At 43.3% G+C, this 18,464-nt stretch overlaps 2 protein-coding genes across 2 annotated transcripts; both read left to right on the forward strand.

Annotated features, from left to right (window-relative positions):
• Nucleotides 1–1,019: 1,019 nt before the first annotated feature.
• On the forward strand, nucleotides 1,020–8,517 carry LOC310795227 (uncharacterized protein). The gene is made up of 2 exons (XM_083657290.1): nucleotides 1,020–2,702; nucleotides 5,966–8,517. The coding sequence occupies exons 1-2, from the start codon at nucleotides 1,050–1,052 to the stop codon at nucleotides 7,613–7,615; spliced, it is 3,303 nt and encodes a 1,100-aa protein (XP_083513416.1). The 5' UTR covers nucleotides 1,020–1,049; the 3' UTR covers nucleotides 7,616–8,517.
• Nucleotides 8,518–10,499: 1,982 nt separating this feature from the next.
• Nucleotides 10,500–18,464, forward strand: LOC310795228 (uncharacterized protein; the record flags this gene model as incomplete). The annotated part of the gene is made up of 3 exons (XM_083657291.1): nucleotides 10,500–12,153; nucleotides 14,107–14,123; nucleotides 15,804–18,464. 3 exons carry the CDS (start codon nucleotides 10,500–10,502, stop codon nucleotides 17,493–17,495), a joined length of 3,363 nt encoding a protein of 1,120 aa, XP_083513417.1. The 3' UTR covers nucleotides 17,496–18,464.

The following is an 18,464-nucleotide window of genomic DNA, read 5'->3' on the forward strand; positions in this document are numbered from 1 at the left end:
AAAGAACCACGTTACTACAGTAAATGCTGAAACGTCTGAAGAGAGAGAGAGACAGAGACACACACGCAGGGACGCATGTGCGCGCGCACACACACACACACACACACACACACACACACACACACACACACACACACACACACACACACACAGATAAAGGACCCTTGGACTTTATACTTTGCTTTGGCAAAATTGTTCATTGAAATGAAAATAAAAAAGAGAGAGAGAGAATAGTTTTACTGTAAAATGTTCTACCAGCCACTTACTTTTGGTAGGTTTTGGAACTTTATTTTAAAATGAGGGGGAATAAGAGGAGAGAGATATTGATCCAAAGTTCAACTATTCTTTATCTCTTTGTCATAATCTTCACTTCATGTTATAAACAAGGGATAAAACACACTGTCTCTTTAAAAGCACTCCTCTTCCTGGAACGAAGCAAAGCCTGATAACCTGCACCCTCCCTCCTTCTTCAGTTGAGGGACAGTGAAACTATCTGACACACTCACTGAGAGAGAGAGAGAGAGAGAGAGAGAGAGAGAGAGAGAGAGAGAGAGAGAGAGAGAGAGAGAGAGAGAGAGAGAGAGAGAGAGAGAGAGAGAGAGAGAGAGGAGAGAGAGAGAGAGGGAGAGAGAGAGCGCCAGCCTAAATAGTTAATTTCCACAAGGCTTTGGAACTTTATTTTGAAATGTTGCCCTTAAAGTGAGGGGGATAAGGGGGGAGAGAGATTGATTGTAAGTTTGTATTTAAACACACACTGCCTCTTTAACGCTCCTCTTCCTGGACTAAAGCAAAGCCTGATAACCCCTCCCTCAAACACAGCCAGTTCTATTCTCTCCACATATTTCCTGTTCCGCCCCTTTCACAGATCTGCCAGTTTATAGATAGGTGTAAACATGCTGTGAAGTGCAAGAGCTGACCAGCACATTCACTGCAGATCAGCACATGAACATGAAGAAAACAACAGAGGTTTGGTTTGGAGCAGAGCGCAGCTTGTTTCAGTTCAGAGGAAGTGAAACTATCTGACACTCTCACTGTCGCTGAGAAGTGAAATGGCGCAGCAAGGAATTCAGCTGTTCGGGGAAAAGCTCTGCTGTTCGATCTGTCTGGATCTACTGAAGGATCCGGTGGTTATTCCCTGTGGGCACAGCTACTGTATGAGCTGTATTAAAAGCTTCTGGCACGAAGAGGATCAGAAGAAAATCCACAGCTGCCCCCAGTGCAGACAGACCTTCACACCGAGGCCTGTCCTGGTGAAGAACACCATGTTGGCAGAGTTGGTGGAGGACCTGAGGAAGACAGGATTCCAAGCTGCTCCTCCTGATCACTGCTATGCTGGACCTGGAGATGTGGCCTGTGATGTCTGCACTGGGAGAAAGCTGAAAGCCCTCAAGTCCTGTCTGGTGTGTCTGGCCTCTTACTGTGAGCAGCACCTCCAGCCTCACTATGAATCCTCTAGCTTTAAGAAACACAGGCTGGTGGAAGCCACCGTGAAGCTTCAGGGGAACATCTGCTCTCGTCACGACGAGGTGATGAAGATGTTCTGCCGTACTGATCAGCAGTGTATCTGTTATCTCTGCTCCGTGGACGAACATAAGGGACACGACACAGTCTCAGCTGCAGCAGAAAGGGCCGAGAGGCAGAAAGAGCTCGGGGTGAATCGGCAGAAAATCCAGAAGAGACTCCAGGGCAGAGAGAAAGACGTGAAGGTGCTTCAACAGGAGGTGAAGGCTATGAATCTCTCTGCTGATAAAGCAGTGATGGACAGTGAGAAGATCTTCACTGAGCTGGTCCGTCTCATTGAGAAGAGAAGCTCTGAAGTGAAGGAGCAGATCAGATCCCAGCAGAAAGAGGAAGCGAGTCGGGCCGAAGAACTCCAGGAGAAGCTGAAACAGGAGATTGCTGAGCTGAGGAGGAAAGACGCTGAGCTGGAGCAGCTCTCACACACAGAGGATCACATCCACTTCCTCCACAGTTACCCCTCGCTGTCACGTCTCAGTCAATCTACAGACTCACCCAGGATCGATACCCGTCCTCTGCGCTACTTTGAGGATGTGACTGCAGCTGTGTCAGAGGTCAGAGATAAACTACAGGACATTCTGACAGAGGAACGGCCTAAGATCTCACTGACAGTGACTCAAGTGGATGTTTTACTGCCACAACCAGAGCCCAAGACCAGAGCTGACTTCTTACAATATTCACGTCAGATCACACTGGATCCAAACACAGCAGAGACATGTCTGTTATTATCTGAGGGGAACAGAAAAGCAACACGCATGATTGGAGCACAGTTATATTCTAGTCACCCAGACAGATTCACTTCATGGCGTCAGGTCCTGAGTAGAGAGGGTCTGACTGGATGTTGTTACTGGGAGGTGAAGTGGAGCGGGGGAGTTTCAATAGCAGTCTCATATAAAGATATTAGCAGAACAGGGTGTGAAAGTAGATTAGGACACAATGACAAGTCTTGGTCATTACAGTGTGGCAGCAGTAGTTACTTCATACATAAGAGTATCACAACTCTCATCTCAGTTCCTCTGTCCTCCAGAGTAGGAGTGTACCTGGATCACAGAGCAGGTATTCTGTCCTTCTACAACGTCTCTGAAACCATGACTCTCCTCCACAGAGTCCAGACGACATTTACTCAGCCTCTCTATGCTGGACTTTGGCTTCATCATCATGTTGGAGACACTGCTGAGTTGTGTGATCTGAACTAGACAGAGTTATTAAAGCAGCAATGTGTGGTGTTCCTGCAATGCTCTTACAGGAGATCACCTGTCAATCAAACAGTGTGGGCGGGGCTTATATTTGATGTTGCTGCAGTTTGAGTGTCTCTTCTCTCTGTCTGTTCAGTCATGGTGGCTATCACTGCTCATGCTAACGGGCTGTGCATCTTCACTGACCTCACGATTCCATTTGATTATCATTTACTGGTCTTTGATTGGATTCCACGATGCATCATGATGCATCTCAATGCATCCTCAATGTTCTATATTACTGCACATGGCTACCTTTTCATCAATTATTACAACAAGCAGTGGGATAAATATGAACTCCCCTTTTATTTAGAAAGTGCGTTACAAATCAGAATGTCAAAAATAAATGTTAAACATAAATGTCTTATCATTCAATTCAATTGTAAACTAAAATAAACTAGAAAAGTGCATTCAGTCAGCAGAGTGTAGCTCTCCGCCAGGCCCCGCTACGCCTAACCATGGCCAAACCGAACCACTTGCCGATAACAGGGAAACATTAAACCGCCACATTGTTTAATTGAGTTTGGTGTACAACCAAGAGTGAACGGCACATATCATGTTTATAGCCTGTCTTACAGTAGCCAAAATAATAAAGATTTAAAAGCTTGTTCAGTTAAGGTTTGAGAAAGGGTTGGAAATAATTTAAAATAAAGCAACAGACTGCAGCCCCACCAAAAATCAATAACTTTATCGTAGGCTATATGATACTATATTTAAATGTCCGTTGATATATCCTGGTTTTCATTTGTGCGAAATGCAACATAGAACTCTTTGCTTTATTATAGCTGAGTAGTTGTTAATAATTGTATTTTGTTCCCTGCTCTTTGTAGAAAAGTGAACTATGTAATCATTATTATTATAATCAATATGGTGAGGATTTGCTTTCCTCCACAGTGCTGACGTACTGTTTAACAGATTGATTGTGTGGATGAAGTGAATATTATGTACATGGAAAGATTGAACCAGAATCTTTCAGGTTTTAGTGAATTGATGTGTGATCAAAGTGAATGTTTGAAAAGATCAATAAAGTTTTTAATTCCAAGAATGAATTCTGTATTAGGTTCAGGAAGTCTAGCAAAGCTGCTATAAATTATGAAACTAATGACATTATAACAGTCGATTCTCTCCCTAAAACACAACAAAGTGCAGTCTTCATGTCTGTCTCCTAACTTGATTGCTTTTTGATGTGTGTGTGTGTATATACCGGTACATACTAGGCATCTTGCGCACTCGATCTCATCAGTGTCTTATGACATCACTGATGACATTATCAGTGATGTCACAATGCTGATGATGGCACTGATACACACATAATCTTTGCTTCATGACATGTTATAAACAAGGGCTAAACAAACACACACTGCCGCTTTAAAACCATTCCTCTTCCTGGAATGAAGCAAAGCCTGATAACTCCGCCTCCCTGGTCTCAAACACAGCCAGTTCCATTCTGTCCAGATATTTCCTGTTCCCTCCCCTTTCACAGATATGACAAATGCCCAGGTCTGGTTTACATGCTAACATTTTGATTTTGATGGGATTCTGAAAAGGTTTAAACTACCCCTCTGCAACGAGGTTTGCTTTGGGCCTGTTTAATCTGATGGAGGTGTTTATATGGAGCATTTTTAATCTGTTTGGGGTTTTAAACCTATTATAATCTGATTATTAGGCTCCATGTAAAAAAAACGTGCCTAGTGAATATAAGCCCCCGAGGCTTTTCTAGGCCGGCCCGTTCTGGGTCCAGCAAAAACATGTAGTGTAAACCTGTAGGTTCTTCTCCCACAGTAGACAGACAGACGGCCTGTTTATCTCCACATCCGTCTTGTCTGCTTCTTGTTGGAAAGAGCATCCACGTTCAAAGCTTGCTACGGTGCAGAACACTTTCCATGTTTGCTTCCATCAGTGTGAAACGTTTTCATTGGGGTGCGTTTGATCCAGTCTGGTGTGTGTGTGTGTGTGTGTGTGCAACATCAGAGAAGGAAAGAAACAGCAGATATGAGACAGTTATCAGCCCCATTAGGATTCACAATCATATTTTACATGTATACTGTACATGTATACTGTACAAGTGCTTTTGCCTGCAACAGTTGAGGACATAAACTTGATGTCCTCAACTGTCATAAAGTCATGTCATAAAGAACCACGTTACTACAGTAAATGCTGAAACGTCACTGAAGAGAGAGAGACAGAGACACACACGCAGGCACGCATGTGCGCACACACACACACACACACACACACACACACACACACACACACACACATGCACACACACACACACACACACACACAGACACACACACACACACACACACACACACACACACACACACACACACACACACACACACAGATAAAGGACCCTTGGACTTTATACTTTGCTTTGGCAAAATTGTTCCTTCAACTTTCACGCCAATAAAGCCATTGAAATGAAAATTAAAAAAAAAGAGAGAGAGAGAATAGTTTTACTGTTAAATCTTCTACCAGCCACTTACTTTTGGTAGGTTTTGGAACTTTATTTTAAAATGAGGGGGAATAAGAGGAGAGAGATATTGATCCAAAGTTCAACTATTCTTTATCTCTTTGTCATAATCTTCACTTCATGTTATAAACAAGGGATAAACACACTGTTCCTTTAAAAGCACTCCTCTTCTTGGAATGAAGCAAAGCCTGATAACCTGCACCCCCCCCCTTCTTCAGTTGAGGGACAGTGAAACTATCTGACACTCTCACTGAGAGAGAGAGAGAGAGAGAGAGAGAGAGAGAGAGAGAGAGAGAGAGAGAGAGCGCCAGCCAGCCAGCCTAAATAGTTAATTTCCGACAAGGCTTTGGAACTTTATTTTGAAATGTTGCACTTAAAGTGAGGGGGATAAGGGGGGAGAGAGATTGATTGTAAGTTTGTATTTAAACACACACTGCCTCTTTAACGCTCCTCTTCCTGGAATAAAGCAAAGCCTGATAACCCCTCCCTCAAACACAGCCAGTTCTATTCTCTCCACATATTTCCTGTTCCTCCCCTTTCACAGATCTGCCAGTTTATAGATAGGTGTAAACATGCTGTGAAGTGCAAGAGCTGACCAGCACATTCACTGCAGATCAGCACATGAACATGAAGAAAACAACAGAGGTTTGGTTTGGAGCAGAGCGCAGCTTGTTTCAGTTCAGAGGAAGTGAAACTATCTGACTTACTGTCACTGAGAAGTGAAATGGCGCAGCAAGGAATTCAGCTGTTCAGGGAAAAGCTCTGCTGTTCGATCTGTCTGGATCTACTGAAGGATCCGGTGGCTATTCCCTGTGGGCACAACTACTGCATGAGCTGTATTAAAAGCTTCTGGGACGAAGAGGATCAGAAGAAAATCCACAGCTGCCCCCAGTGCAGACAGACCTTCACACCGAGGCCTGTCCTGGTGAAGAACACCATGTTGGCAGAGTTGGTGGAGGACCTGAGGAAGACAGGATTCCAAGCTGCACCTCCTGATCGCTGCTATGCTGGACCTGGAGATGTGGGCTGTGATTTCTGCACTGGGAGAAAGCTGAAAGCCCTCAAGTCCTGTCTGGTGTGTCTGGCCTCTTACTGTGAGCAGCACCTCCAGCCTCACTATGAATCCTCTACCTTTAAGAAACACGGGCTGGTGGAAGCCACCGTGAAGCTTCAGGAGAACATCTGCTCTCGTCACGACGAGGTGATGAAGATGTTCTGCCGTACTGATCAGCAGTGTATCTGTTATCTCTGCGTGGAGGAACATAAAGGCCACGATGCAGTCTCAGCTGCCACAGAAAGGACCAACAGGCAGAAAGAGCTCGGGGTGAGTCGGCAACAAATCCAGCAAATACTCCAGGACAGAGAGAAAGACGGGAAGGTGCTTCAGCAGGAGGTGGAGGCTATGAATCTCTCTGCTGATAAAGCAGTGGAGGACAGTGAGAAGATCTTCACTGAGCTGGTCCGTCTCATTGAGAAGAGAAGCTCTGAGGTGAAGCAGCAGATCAGATCCCAGCAGAAAGAGGAAGTGAGTCGGGCTGAAGAACTTCAGGAGAAGCTGAAGCAGGACATCTCTGAGCTGAGGAGGAAAGACGTTGAGCTGGAGCAGCTCTCACACACAGAGGATCACATCCACTTCCTCCACAGTTACCCCTCGCTGTCACGTCTCAGTCAATCTACAGACTCACCCAGGATCGATACCCGTCCTCTGTGTTACTTTGAGGATGTGACTGCAGCTGTGTCAGAGGTCAGAGATAAACTACAGGACATTCTGACAGAGGAACAGCCTAAGATCTCACTGACAGTGACTGAAGTGGATGTTTTACTGCCACAACCAGAGCCCAAGCCCAGAGCTGACTTCTTACAATATTCACGTCAGATCACACTGGATCCAAACACAGCAAACACATGGCTGTTATTATCTGAGGGGAACAGAAAAGCAACACACATGAGTAAAGCACAGTTATATTCTAGTCACCCAGACAGATTCACTCACTCTCAGGTCCTGAGTAGAGAGGGTCTGACTGGCCGTTGTTACTGGGAGGTGGAGTGGAGTGGAGGTGGAGTTGCAATAGCTGTTACTTATAAGACTATTAGCAGAACAGGGAATGTAAGTAGTTTTGGATACAATGACAAGTCTTGGGCATTATATTATTGCGGCACTCTTTATGAATTTGTACATAACAGTATCAAAACTCCCATCCCAGGCCGTCTGTCCTCCAGAGTAGGAGTGTACCTGGATCACAGTGCAGGTATTCTGTCCTTCTACAACGTCTCTGAAACCATGACTCTCCTCCACAGAGTCCAGACCACATTTACTCAGCCTCTCTATGCTAGACTTTATCTTTATGATGGAGACACTGCTGAGTTGTGTAATCTGAACTAGACAGAGTTATTAAAGCAGCAATGTGTGGTGTTTCTGCACTGCTCTTACAGGAGATCACCTGTCAATCAAACAGTGTGGGCGGGGCTTAGATTTGATGTTGCTGCAGTTTGAGTGTCTATTCTCTCTGTCTGTTCAGTCATGGTGGCTATCACTGCTCATGCTAACGGGCTGTGCATCTTCACTGACCTCACGATTCCATTTGATTACCATTTACCGGTCTTTGATTGGATTCCACGATGCATCTCAATGTTCTGTATTACTGCACATGGCTACCTTTTCATCAATTATTACAACAAGCAGTGGGATACATATGAACTCCCCTTTTTAGTTAGAAAGTGCTTTACAAATCAGAATGTCAAAAATAAATGTTAAACATAAATGTCTTATCATTCAATCCAATTGTAAACTAAAATAAACTAGAAAAGTGCATTCAGTCAGCAGAGTGTAGCTCTCCGCCAGGCTCCGCTATGCCTAACCATGGCCAAACCGAACCACTTGCCGATAACACGGAAACATTAAACCGCCACATTGTTTAATTGAGTTTGGTGTACAACCAAGAGTGAACGGCACATATCATGTTTATCGCCTGTCTTACAGTAGCCAAAATAATAAAGATTTAAAAGCTTGCTCAGTTAAGGTTTGAGAAAGGGTTGGAAATAATTTAAAATAAAGCAACAGACTGCAGCCCCACCAAAAATCAATAACTTTATCGTAGGCTATATGATACTATATTTAAATGTCCGTTGACATATCCTGGTTTTCATTTGTGCGAAATGCAACGTAGAACTCTTTGCTTTATTATAGCTGAGTAGTTGTTAATAATTGTATTTTGTTCCCTGCTCTTTGTAGAAAAGTGAACTATGTAATCATTATTATTATAATCAATATGGTGAGGATTTGCTTTCCTCCACAGTGCTGACGTACTGTTTAACAGATTGATTGTGTGGATGTAGTGAATATTATGTACATGGAAAGATTGAACCAGAATCTTTCAGGTTTTAGTGAATTGATGTGTGATCAAAGTGAATGTTTGAAAAGATCAATAAAGTTTTTAATTCCAAGAATGAATAAAGTATTTATTCTGTATTAGTTTCAGGAAGTCTAGCAAAGCTGCTATAAATTATGAAACTAATGACATTATAACTGAGTCGATTCTCTCCCTAAAACACAACAAAGTGCAGTCTTCATGTCTGTATCCTAATTCATCTTGATTGCTTTTTGATGTGTGTGTGTATATATATATATATATATATATATACTAGGCATCTTGCGCACTCGATCTCTAGGCTCGCCTGCTGCGCGACATCGCTACATGTGATTACATGTGTGCGGGTGTGTGTGTGCCCCTTAAGTTTAGATCCATCAGTCTTATGACATCACTGATTAAATCATCAGTGTCTTATGACATCACTGATGACATCATCGGTGACTTATGACATCACTGATGACATTGTCAGTGATGTCACAATGCTGATGATGGCACTGATACACGCATAATCTTTGCTTCATGACATGTTATAAACAAGGGCTAAACAAACACACACTGCCGCTTTAAAACCATTCCTCTTCCTGGAACGAAGCAAAGCCTGATAACTCCGCCTCCCTGGTCTCAAACACAGCCAGTTCCATTCTGTCCAGATATTTCCTGTTCCCTCCCCTTTCACAGATATGACAAATGCCCAGGTCTGGTTTACATGCTAACATTTTGATTTTGATCGGATTCTGAAAAGGTTTAAACTACCCCTCTGCAACGGGGTTTGCTTTGGGCCTGTTTAATCTGATGGAGGTGTTTATATGGAGCATTTTTAATCTGTTTGGGTTTTTAAACCTATTATAATCTGATTATTAGGCTCCATAAAAAAAACGTGCCTAGTGAATATAAGCCCCCGAGGCTTTTCTAGGCCGGCCCGTTCTGGGTCCAGCAAAAACCTGTAGTGTAAACCTGTAGGTTCTTCTCCCACAGTAGACAGACAGACGGCCTGTTTATCTCCACATCCGTCTTGTCTGCTTCTTGTTGGAAAGAGCATCCACGTTCAAAGCTTGCTACGGTGCAGAACGCTTTCCATGTTTGCTTCCATCAGTGTGAAACGTTTTCATTGGGGTGCGTTTGATCCAGCTGGTCTGGTGTGTGTGTGCAGCATCAGAGAAGGAAAGAAACAGCAGATATGAGACAGTTATCAGCCCCATTAGGATTCACAATCATATTTTACATGTATACTGTACAAGTGCTTTTGCCTGCAACAGTTGAGGACATAAAGTTGATGTCCTCAACTGTCATAAAGTCATGTCATAAAGAACCACGTTACTACAGTAAATGCTGAAACGTCACTGAAGAGAGAGAGACAGAGACACACACGCAGGCACGCATGTGCGCGCGCGCACACACACACACACACACACACACACACACACACACACACACACACACACACACACAGACAGATAAAGGACCCTTGGACTTTATACTTTGCTTTGGCAAAATTGTTCCTTCAACTTTCATGCCAATAAAGCCATTGAAATGAAAATAAAAAAGAGAGAGAGAGAGAGAGAGAGAGAGAGAGAGAGAGAGAGAGAGAGAGAGAGAGAGAGAGAGAGAGAATAGTTTTACTGTTAAATTTTCTACCAGCCACTTACTTTTGGTAGGTTTTGGAACTTTATTTTAAAATGAGGGGGAATAAGAGGAGAGAGATATTGATCTAAAGTTCAACTATTCCTAATCTCTTTGTCATAATCTTCACTTCATGTTATAAACAAGGGCTAAACACACTGTTCCTTTAAAAGCACTCCTCTTCCTGGAACGAAGCAAAGCCTGATAACCTGCACCTTCCCTCCTTCTTCAGTTGCGGGACAGTGAAACTATCTGACACACTCACTGAGAAGTGAAATGGCGCAGCAAGGAATTCAGCTGTTCGGGGAAAAGCTCTGCTGTTCAATCTGTCTGGATCTATTGAAGGATCCGGTGGCTATTCCCTGTGGGCACAACTACTGCATGAGCTGTATTAAAAGCTTCTGGGACGAAGAGGATCAGAAGAAAATCCACAGCTGCCCCCAGTGCAGACAGACCTTCACACCGAGGCCTGTCCTGGTGAAGAACACCATGTTGGCAGAGTTGGTGGAGGACCTGAGGAAGACAGGATTCCAAGCTGCACCTCCTGATCGCTGCTATGCTGGACCAGGAGATGTGGGCTGTGATTTCTGCACTGGGAGAAAGCTGAAAGCCCTCAAGTCCTGTCTGGTGTGTCTGGCCTCTTACTGTGAGCAGCACCTCCAGCCTCACTATGAATCCTCTACCTTTAAGAAACACAGGCTGGTGGAAGCCACCATGAAACTTCAGGAGAACATCTGCTCTCGTCACGACGAGGTGATGAAGATGTTCTGCCGTACTGATCAGCAGTGTATCTGTTATCTCTGCGTGGAGGAACATAAAGGCCACGATGCAGTCTCAGCTGCCACAGAAAGGACCAACAGGCAGAAAGAGCTCGGGGTGAGTCGGCAACAAATCCAGCAAACACTCCAGGGCAGAGAGAAAGACGTGAAGGTGCTTCAGCAGGAGGTGGAGGCTATCAATCTCTCTGCTGATAAAGCAGTGGAGGACAGTGAGAAGATCTTCACTGAGATGGTCCGTCTCATTGAGAAGAGAAGCTCTGAAGTGAAGGAGCAGATCAGATCTCAGCAGAAAGAGGAAGAGAGTCGGGCTGAAGAACTTCAGGAGAAGCTGAAACAGGAGATCGCTGAGCTGAGGAGGAAAGACGCTGAGCTGGAGCAGCTCTCACACACAGAGGATCACATCCACTTCCTCCACAGTTACCCCTCGCTGTCACGTCTCAGTCAATCTACAGACTCACCCAGGATCGATACCCGTCCTCTGCGCTACTTTGAGGATGTGACTGCAGCTGTGTCAGAGGTCAGAGATAAACTACAGGACATTCTGACAGAGGAACGGCCTAAGATCTCATGGACAGTGACTCAAGTGGATGTTTTACTGCCACAACCAGAGCCCAAGACCAGAGCTGGCTTCTTACAATATTCACGTCAGAGCACACTGGATCCAAACACAGCACACAAACTGCTGTTATTATCTGAGGGGAACACAAAAGCAACATGCATGAGTAAAGAGCAGTCATATTCTAGTCACCCAGACAGATTCATTGCATGGGGTCAGGTCCTGAGTAGAGAGGGTCTGACTGGACGTTGTTACTGGGAGGTGGAGTGGAGCGGGTGGATTGTTTCAATAGCAGTCTCATATAAAGATATTAGCAGAACAGGGGAGGGAAGTGGATTTGGATACAATGACAAGTCTTGGTCATTAGATTATTGCAACAATATTTATCAGTTCAGACATAAGAGTATCACAACTTTCATCTCAGTCCCTCCCTCCTCCAGAGTAGGAGTGTACCTGGATCACAGAGCAGGTATTCTGTCCTTCTACAACGTCTCTGAAACCATGACTCTCCTCCACAGAGTCCAGACCACATTTACTCAGCCTCTCTATGCTGGACTTTCTCTTAATTATAGTGTTGGAGACGCTGCTGAGTTGTGTAATCTGAACTAGACAGAGTTATTAAAGCAGCAATGTGTGGTGTTCCTGCACTGCTCTTACAGTAGATCACCTGTCAATCAAACAGTGTGGGCGGGGCTTAGATTTGATGTTGCTGCAGTTTGAGTGTCTCTTCTCTCTGTCTGTTCAGTCACTATGACTATGACTGCTCATGCTAACGGGCTGTGCATCTTCAGTGACCTCACGATTCCATTCGATTACCATTTACCGGTCTTTGATTGGATTCCACGATGCATCATGATGCATCTCAATGCATCCTCAATGTTCTATATTACTGCACATGGCTACCTTTTCATCAATTATTACAACAAGCAGTGGGATAAATATGAACTCCCCTTTTATTTAGAAAGTGCTTTACAAATCAGAATGTCAAAAATAAATGTTAAACATAAATGTCTTATCATTCAATTCAATTGTAAACTAAAATAAACTAGAAAAGTGCATTCAGTCAGCAGAGTGTAGCTCTCCACCAGGCCCCTCTACGCCTAACCATGGCCAAACCGAACCACTTGCCGATAACAAGGAAACATTAAACCGCCACATTGTTTAATTGAGTTTGGTGTACAACCAAGAGTGAACGGCACATATCATGTTTATAGCCTGTCTTACAGTAGCCAAAATAATAAAGATTTAAAAGCTTGTTCAGTTAAGGTTTGAGAAAGGGTTGGAAATAATTTAAAATAAAGCAACAGACTGCAGCCCCACCAAAAATCAATAACTTTATCGTAGGCTATATGATACTATATTTAAATGTCCGTTGATATATCCTGGTTTTCATTTTAGTCCAGGCATTTTACGCAAATATGTGGGTCAACCTCACACTAATTGCAACAAAACCAAACTCAACTGATTTTGTATCCTCAATATGTCCTCAATGAAGGAAAAAAAGTGTTAAGGAAATGTATGAAGGGAAAGTTTTGAAAATGACTTAAATATGATGGTAGCCTATGGAAGCCTATGGAAGCCTTTTTTTTTTTTTTTTTTAATGTGCCATAAATCTCATCACTTATATCCTGTATGTGTTTTTTGCTTCAAGGAGAAAATAAAAAAAATAAAAATAAAAATAAAAATAAATGTTAAAAAATAAATAAAAAAACGTTTTTGGTAGCATCATATAGGTAATTTTCAAAATTTTCCCTTCATACATTTCCTTAACACTTTTTTTGCTTCATTGAGGACATATTGAGGATACAAAATTAGTTGAGTTTGGTTTTGTTGCAATTAGTGTGAGGTCAAGTGACATTTTTACTGGACTGTGCGAAATGCAACGTAGAACTCTTTGCTTTATTATAGCTGAGTAGTTGTTAATAATTGTATTTTGTTCCCTGCTCTTTGTAGAAAAGTGAACTATGTAATCATTATTATTATAATCAATATGGTGAGGATTTGTTTTCCTCCACAGTGCTGACGTACTGGTTAACAGATTGATTGTGTGGATGAAGTGAATATTATGTACCTGGAAAGATTGAACCAGAATCTTTCAGGTTTTAGTGAATTGATGTGTGATCAAAGTGAATGTTTGAAAAGATCAATAAAGTTTTTAATTCCAAGAATGAATAAAGTATTTATTCTGTATTAGTTTCAGGAAGTCTAGCAAACCTGCTATAAATTATGAAACTAATGACATTATAACTGAATCGATTCTCTCCCTAAAACACAACAAAGTGCAGTCTTCATGTCTGTCTCCTAACTTGATTGCTTTTTGATGTGTGTGTGTGTGTGTGTGTGTGTGTGTGTGTGTGTGTGTGTGTGTGTGTGTGTGTGTGTGTGTGTGTGTGTGTGTGTGTGTATATATATATATATATATATATATATATATATAAACCATTCCTCTTCCTGGAACGAAGCAAAGCCTGATAACTCCGCCTCCCTGGTCTCAAACACAGCCAGTTCCATTCTGTCCAGATATTTCCTGTTCCCTCCCCTTTCACAGATATGCCAAATGCCCAGGTCTGGTTTACAGCTAACATCTTTATTTTGATGGGATTCTGAAAAGGTTTAAACTACCCCTCTGCAAGGGGGTTTGCTTTGGGCCTGTTTAATCTGATGGAGGTGTTTATATGGAGCATTTTTAATCTGTTTGGGTTTTTAAACCTATTATAATCTGATTATTAGGCTCCATGTAAAAAAAAGACGTGCCTAGTGAATATAAGCCCCCGAAGCTTTTCTAGGCCGGCCCGTTCTGGGTCCAGCAAAAACATGTAGTGTAAACCTGTAGGTTCTTCTCCCACAGTAGACAGACAGACAGACAGACAGCCTGTTTATCTCCACATCCGTCTTGTCTGCTTCTTGTTGGAAAGAGCATCCACGTTCAAAGCTTGCTACGGTGCAGAACGCTTTCCATGTTTGCTGCCATCAGTGTGAAACGTTTTCATTGGGGTGCGTTTGATCCAGTCTGGTGTGTGTGTGTGTGCAGCATCAGAGAAGGAAAGAAACAGCAGATATGAGACAGTTAGCAGCCCCATTAGGATTCACAATCATATTTTACATGTATACTGTACAAGTGCTTTTGCCTGCAACAGTTGAGGACATAAACTTGATGTCCTCAACTGTCATAAAGTCATGTCATAAAGAACCACGTTACTACAGTAAATGCTGAAACGCCACTGAAGAGAGAGAGACAGAGACACACACGCAGGCACGCACACACACACACACACACACACACACACACACACACACACACACACACACACACACACACACACACACACACACACACACACACACACACACACACACACAGATAAAGGACCCTTGGACTTTATACTTTGCTTTGGCAAAATTGTTCCTTCAACTTTCACGCCAATAAAGCCATTGAAATGAAAATAAAAAGAGAGAGAGAGAGAGAGAGAGAGAGAGAGAGAGAGAGAGAGAGAGGAGAGAGAGAGAGAGAGAGAGAGAATAGTTTTACTGTTAAATTTTCTACCAGCCACTTACTTTTGGTAGGTTTTGGAACTTTATTTTAAAATTAGGGGGAATAAGAGGAGAGAGATATTGATCCAAAGTTCAACTATTCTTTATCTCTTTGTCATAATCTTCACTTCATGTTATAAACCAGGGTTAAACACACACTGTTCCTTTAAAAGCACTCCTCTTCCTGGAACAAAGCAAAGCCTGATAACCTGCATCCGCCCTTCTTCAGTTGAGGGACAGTGAAACTATCTGACACTCTCACTGAGAGAGAGAGAGAGAGAGATAGAGAGAGAGAGACAGAGAGAGAGAGAGAGAGAGAGAGAGAGAGAGAGAGAGCGAGCCAGTCAGCCTAAATAGTTAATTTCCACAAGGCTTTGGAACTTTATTTTGAAATGTTGCACTTAAAGTGAGGGGGATAAGGGGGGAGAGAGATTGATTGTAAGTTTGTATTTAAACACACACTGCCTCTTTAACGCTCCTCTTCCTGGAATAAAGCAAAGCCTGATAACCCCTCCCTCAAACACAGCCAGTTCTATTCTCTTCACATATTTCCTGTTCCTCCCCTTTCACAGATCTGCCAGTTTATAGATAGGTGTAAACATGCTGTGAAGTGCAAGAGCTGACCAGCACATTCACTGCAGATCAGCACATGAACATGAAGACAACAACAGAGGTTTGGTTTGGAGCAGAGCTTGTTTCAGTTCAGAGGAAGTGAAACTATCTGACTCACTGTCACTGAGAAGTGAAATGGCGCAGCAAGGAATTCAGCTGTTCGGGGAAAAGCTCTGCTGTTCGATCTGTCTGGATCTACTGAAGGATCCGGTGGCTATTCCCTGTGGGCACAACTACTGTATGAGCTGTATTAAAAGCTTCGGGGATGAAGAGGATCAGAAGAAAATCCACAGCTGCCCCCAGTGCAGACAGACCTTCACACCGAGGCCTGTCCTGGTGAAGAACACCATGTTAGCAGAGTTGGTTGAGGACCTGAGGAAGACAGGATTCCAAGCTGCACCTCCTGATCGCTGCTATGCTGGACCTGGAGATGTGGGCTGTGATTTGTGCACTGGGAGAAAGCTGAAAGCCCTCAAGTCCTGTCTGGTATGTCTGGCCTCTTACTGTGAGCAGCACCTCCAGCCTCACTATGAATCCTCTACCTTTAAGAAACACAGGCTGGTGGAAGCCACCGTGAAGCTTCAGGAGAACATCTGCTCTCGTCACGACGAGGTGATGAAGATGTTCTGCCGTACTGATCAGCAGTGTATCTGTTATCTCTGCTCCGTGGACGAACATAAGGGACACGACACAGTCTCAGCTGCAGCAGAAAGGACCGACAGGCAGAAAGAGCTCGGGGTGAGTCGGCAACAAATCCAGCAAACACTCCAGGGCAGAGAGAAAGACGTGAAGGTGCTTCAACAGGAGGTGAAGGCTATCAATCTCTCTGCTGATAAAGCAGTGATGGACAGTGAGAAGATCTTCACTGAGCTGGTCCGTCTCATTGAGAAGAGAAGCTCTGAAGTGAAGGAGCAGATCAGATCCCAGCAGAAAGAGGAAGCGAGTCGGGCCGAAGAACTCCAGGAGAAGCTGAAACAGGAGATTGCTGAGCTGAGGAGGACAGACGTTGAGCTGGAGCAGCTCTCACACACAGAGGATCACATCCACTTCCTCCACAGTTACCCCTCGCTGTCACGTCTCAGTCAATCTACAGACTCACCCAGGATCGATACCCGTCCTCTGCGCTACTTTGAGGATGTGACTGCAGCTGTGTCAGAGGTCAGAGATAAACTACAGGACGTTCTGACAGAGGAACGGCCTAAGATCTCACTGGCAGTGACTCAAGTGGATGTTTTACTGCCACAACCAGAGCCCAAGACCAGAGCTGACTTCTTACAATATTCACGTCAGATCACATTGGATCCAAACACAGCAAGCACATGGCTGTTATTATCTGAGGGGAACAGAAAAGCAACACGCATGAGTGAAGCACAGTCATATTCTAGTCACCCAGACAGATTCACTTACTGTCAGGTCCTGAGTAGAGAGGGTCTGACTGGACGTTGTTACTGGGAGGTGGAGTGGAGCCGGAGGGGGGTTTTAATAGCAGTCTCATATAAAGATATTAGCAGAAGAGGGGGTGAAAGTGCATTTGGATACAATGACAAGTCTTGGACATTAGATTATTACGACAATAGTTGTCACTTCACACATAACAGTATCATAACTCCCATCTCAGTTCCTCAGTCCTCCAGAGTAGGAGTGTACCTGGATCACAGAGCAGGTATTCTGTCCTTCTACAACGTCTCTGAAACCATGACTCTCCTCCACAGAGTCCAGACCACATTCACTCAGCCTCTCTATGCTGGACATTATCCTCATGGAGCCACATCTGAGTTGTGTAATCTCAAGTAGACAGAGTTATTAAAGCAGCAATGTGTGGTGTTCCTGCACTGCTCTTACAGGAGATCACCTGTCAATCAAACAGTGTGGGCGGGGCTTAGATTTGATGTTGCTGCAGTTTGAGTGTCTCTTCTCTCTGTCTGTTCAGTCATGGTGGCTATCACTGCTCATGCTAACGGGCTGTGCATCTTCACTGACCTCACGATTCCATTCGATTACCATTTACTGGTCTTTGATTGGATTCCACGATGCATCATGATGCATCTCAATGCATCCTCCATGTTCTATATTACTGCACATGGCTACCTTTTCATCAATTATTACAACAAGCAGTGGGATAAATATGAACTCCCCTTTTATTTAGAAAGTGCTTTACAAATCAGAATATCAAAAATAAATGTTAAACATAAATGTCTTATCATTCAATTCAATTGTAAACTAAAATAAACTAGAAAAGTGCATTCAGTCAGCAGAGTGTAGCTCTCCGCCAGGCCCTGCTACGCCTAACCATGGCCAAACCGAACCACTTGCCGATAACAAGGAAACATTAAACCGCCACATTGTTTAATTGAGTTTGGTGTACAAACAAGAGTGAACGGCACATATCATGTTTATAGCCTGTCTTACAGTAGCCAAAATAATAAAGATTTAAAAGCTTGTTCAGTTAAGGTTTGAGAAAGGGTTGGAAATAATTTAAAATAAAGCAACAGACTGCAGCCCCACCAAAAATCAATAACTTTATCATAGGCTATATGATACTATATTTAAATGTCCGTTGATATATCCTGGTTTTCATTTGTGTGAAATGCAACGTAGAACTCTTTGCTTTATTATAGCGGAGTATTTGTTAATAATTGTATTTTGTTCCCTGCTCTTTGTAGAAAAGTGAACTATGTAATCATTATTATTATAATCAATATGTTGAGGATTTGCTTTCCTCCACAGTGCTGACGTACTGTTTAACACATTGATTGTGTGGAT

This window comes from Poromitra crassiceps, assembly GCF_964638095.1.
Source record: "Poromitra crassiceps genome assembly, chromosome: 21".
Taxonomy (NCBI): domain Eukaryota; kingdom Metazoa; phylum Chordata; class Actinopteri; order Beryciformes; family Melamphaidae; genus Poromitra; species Poromitra crassiceps.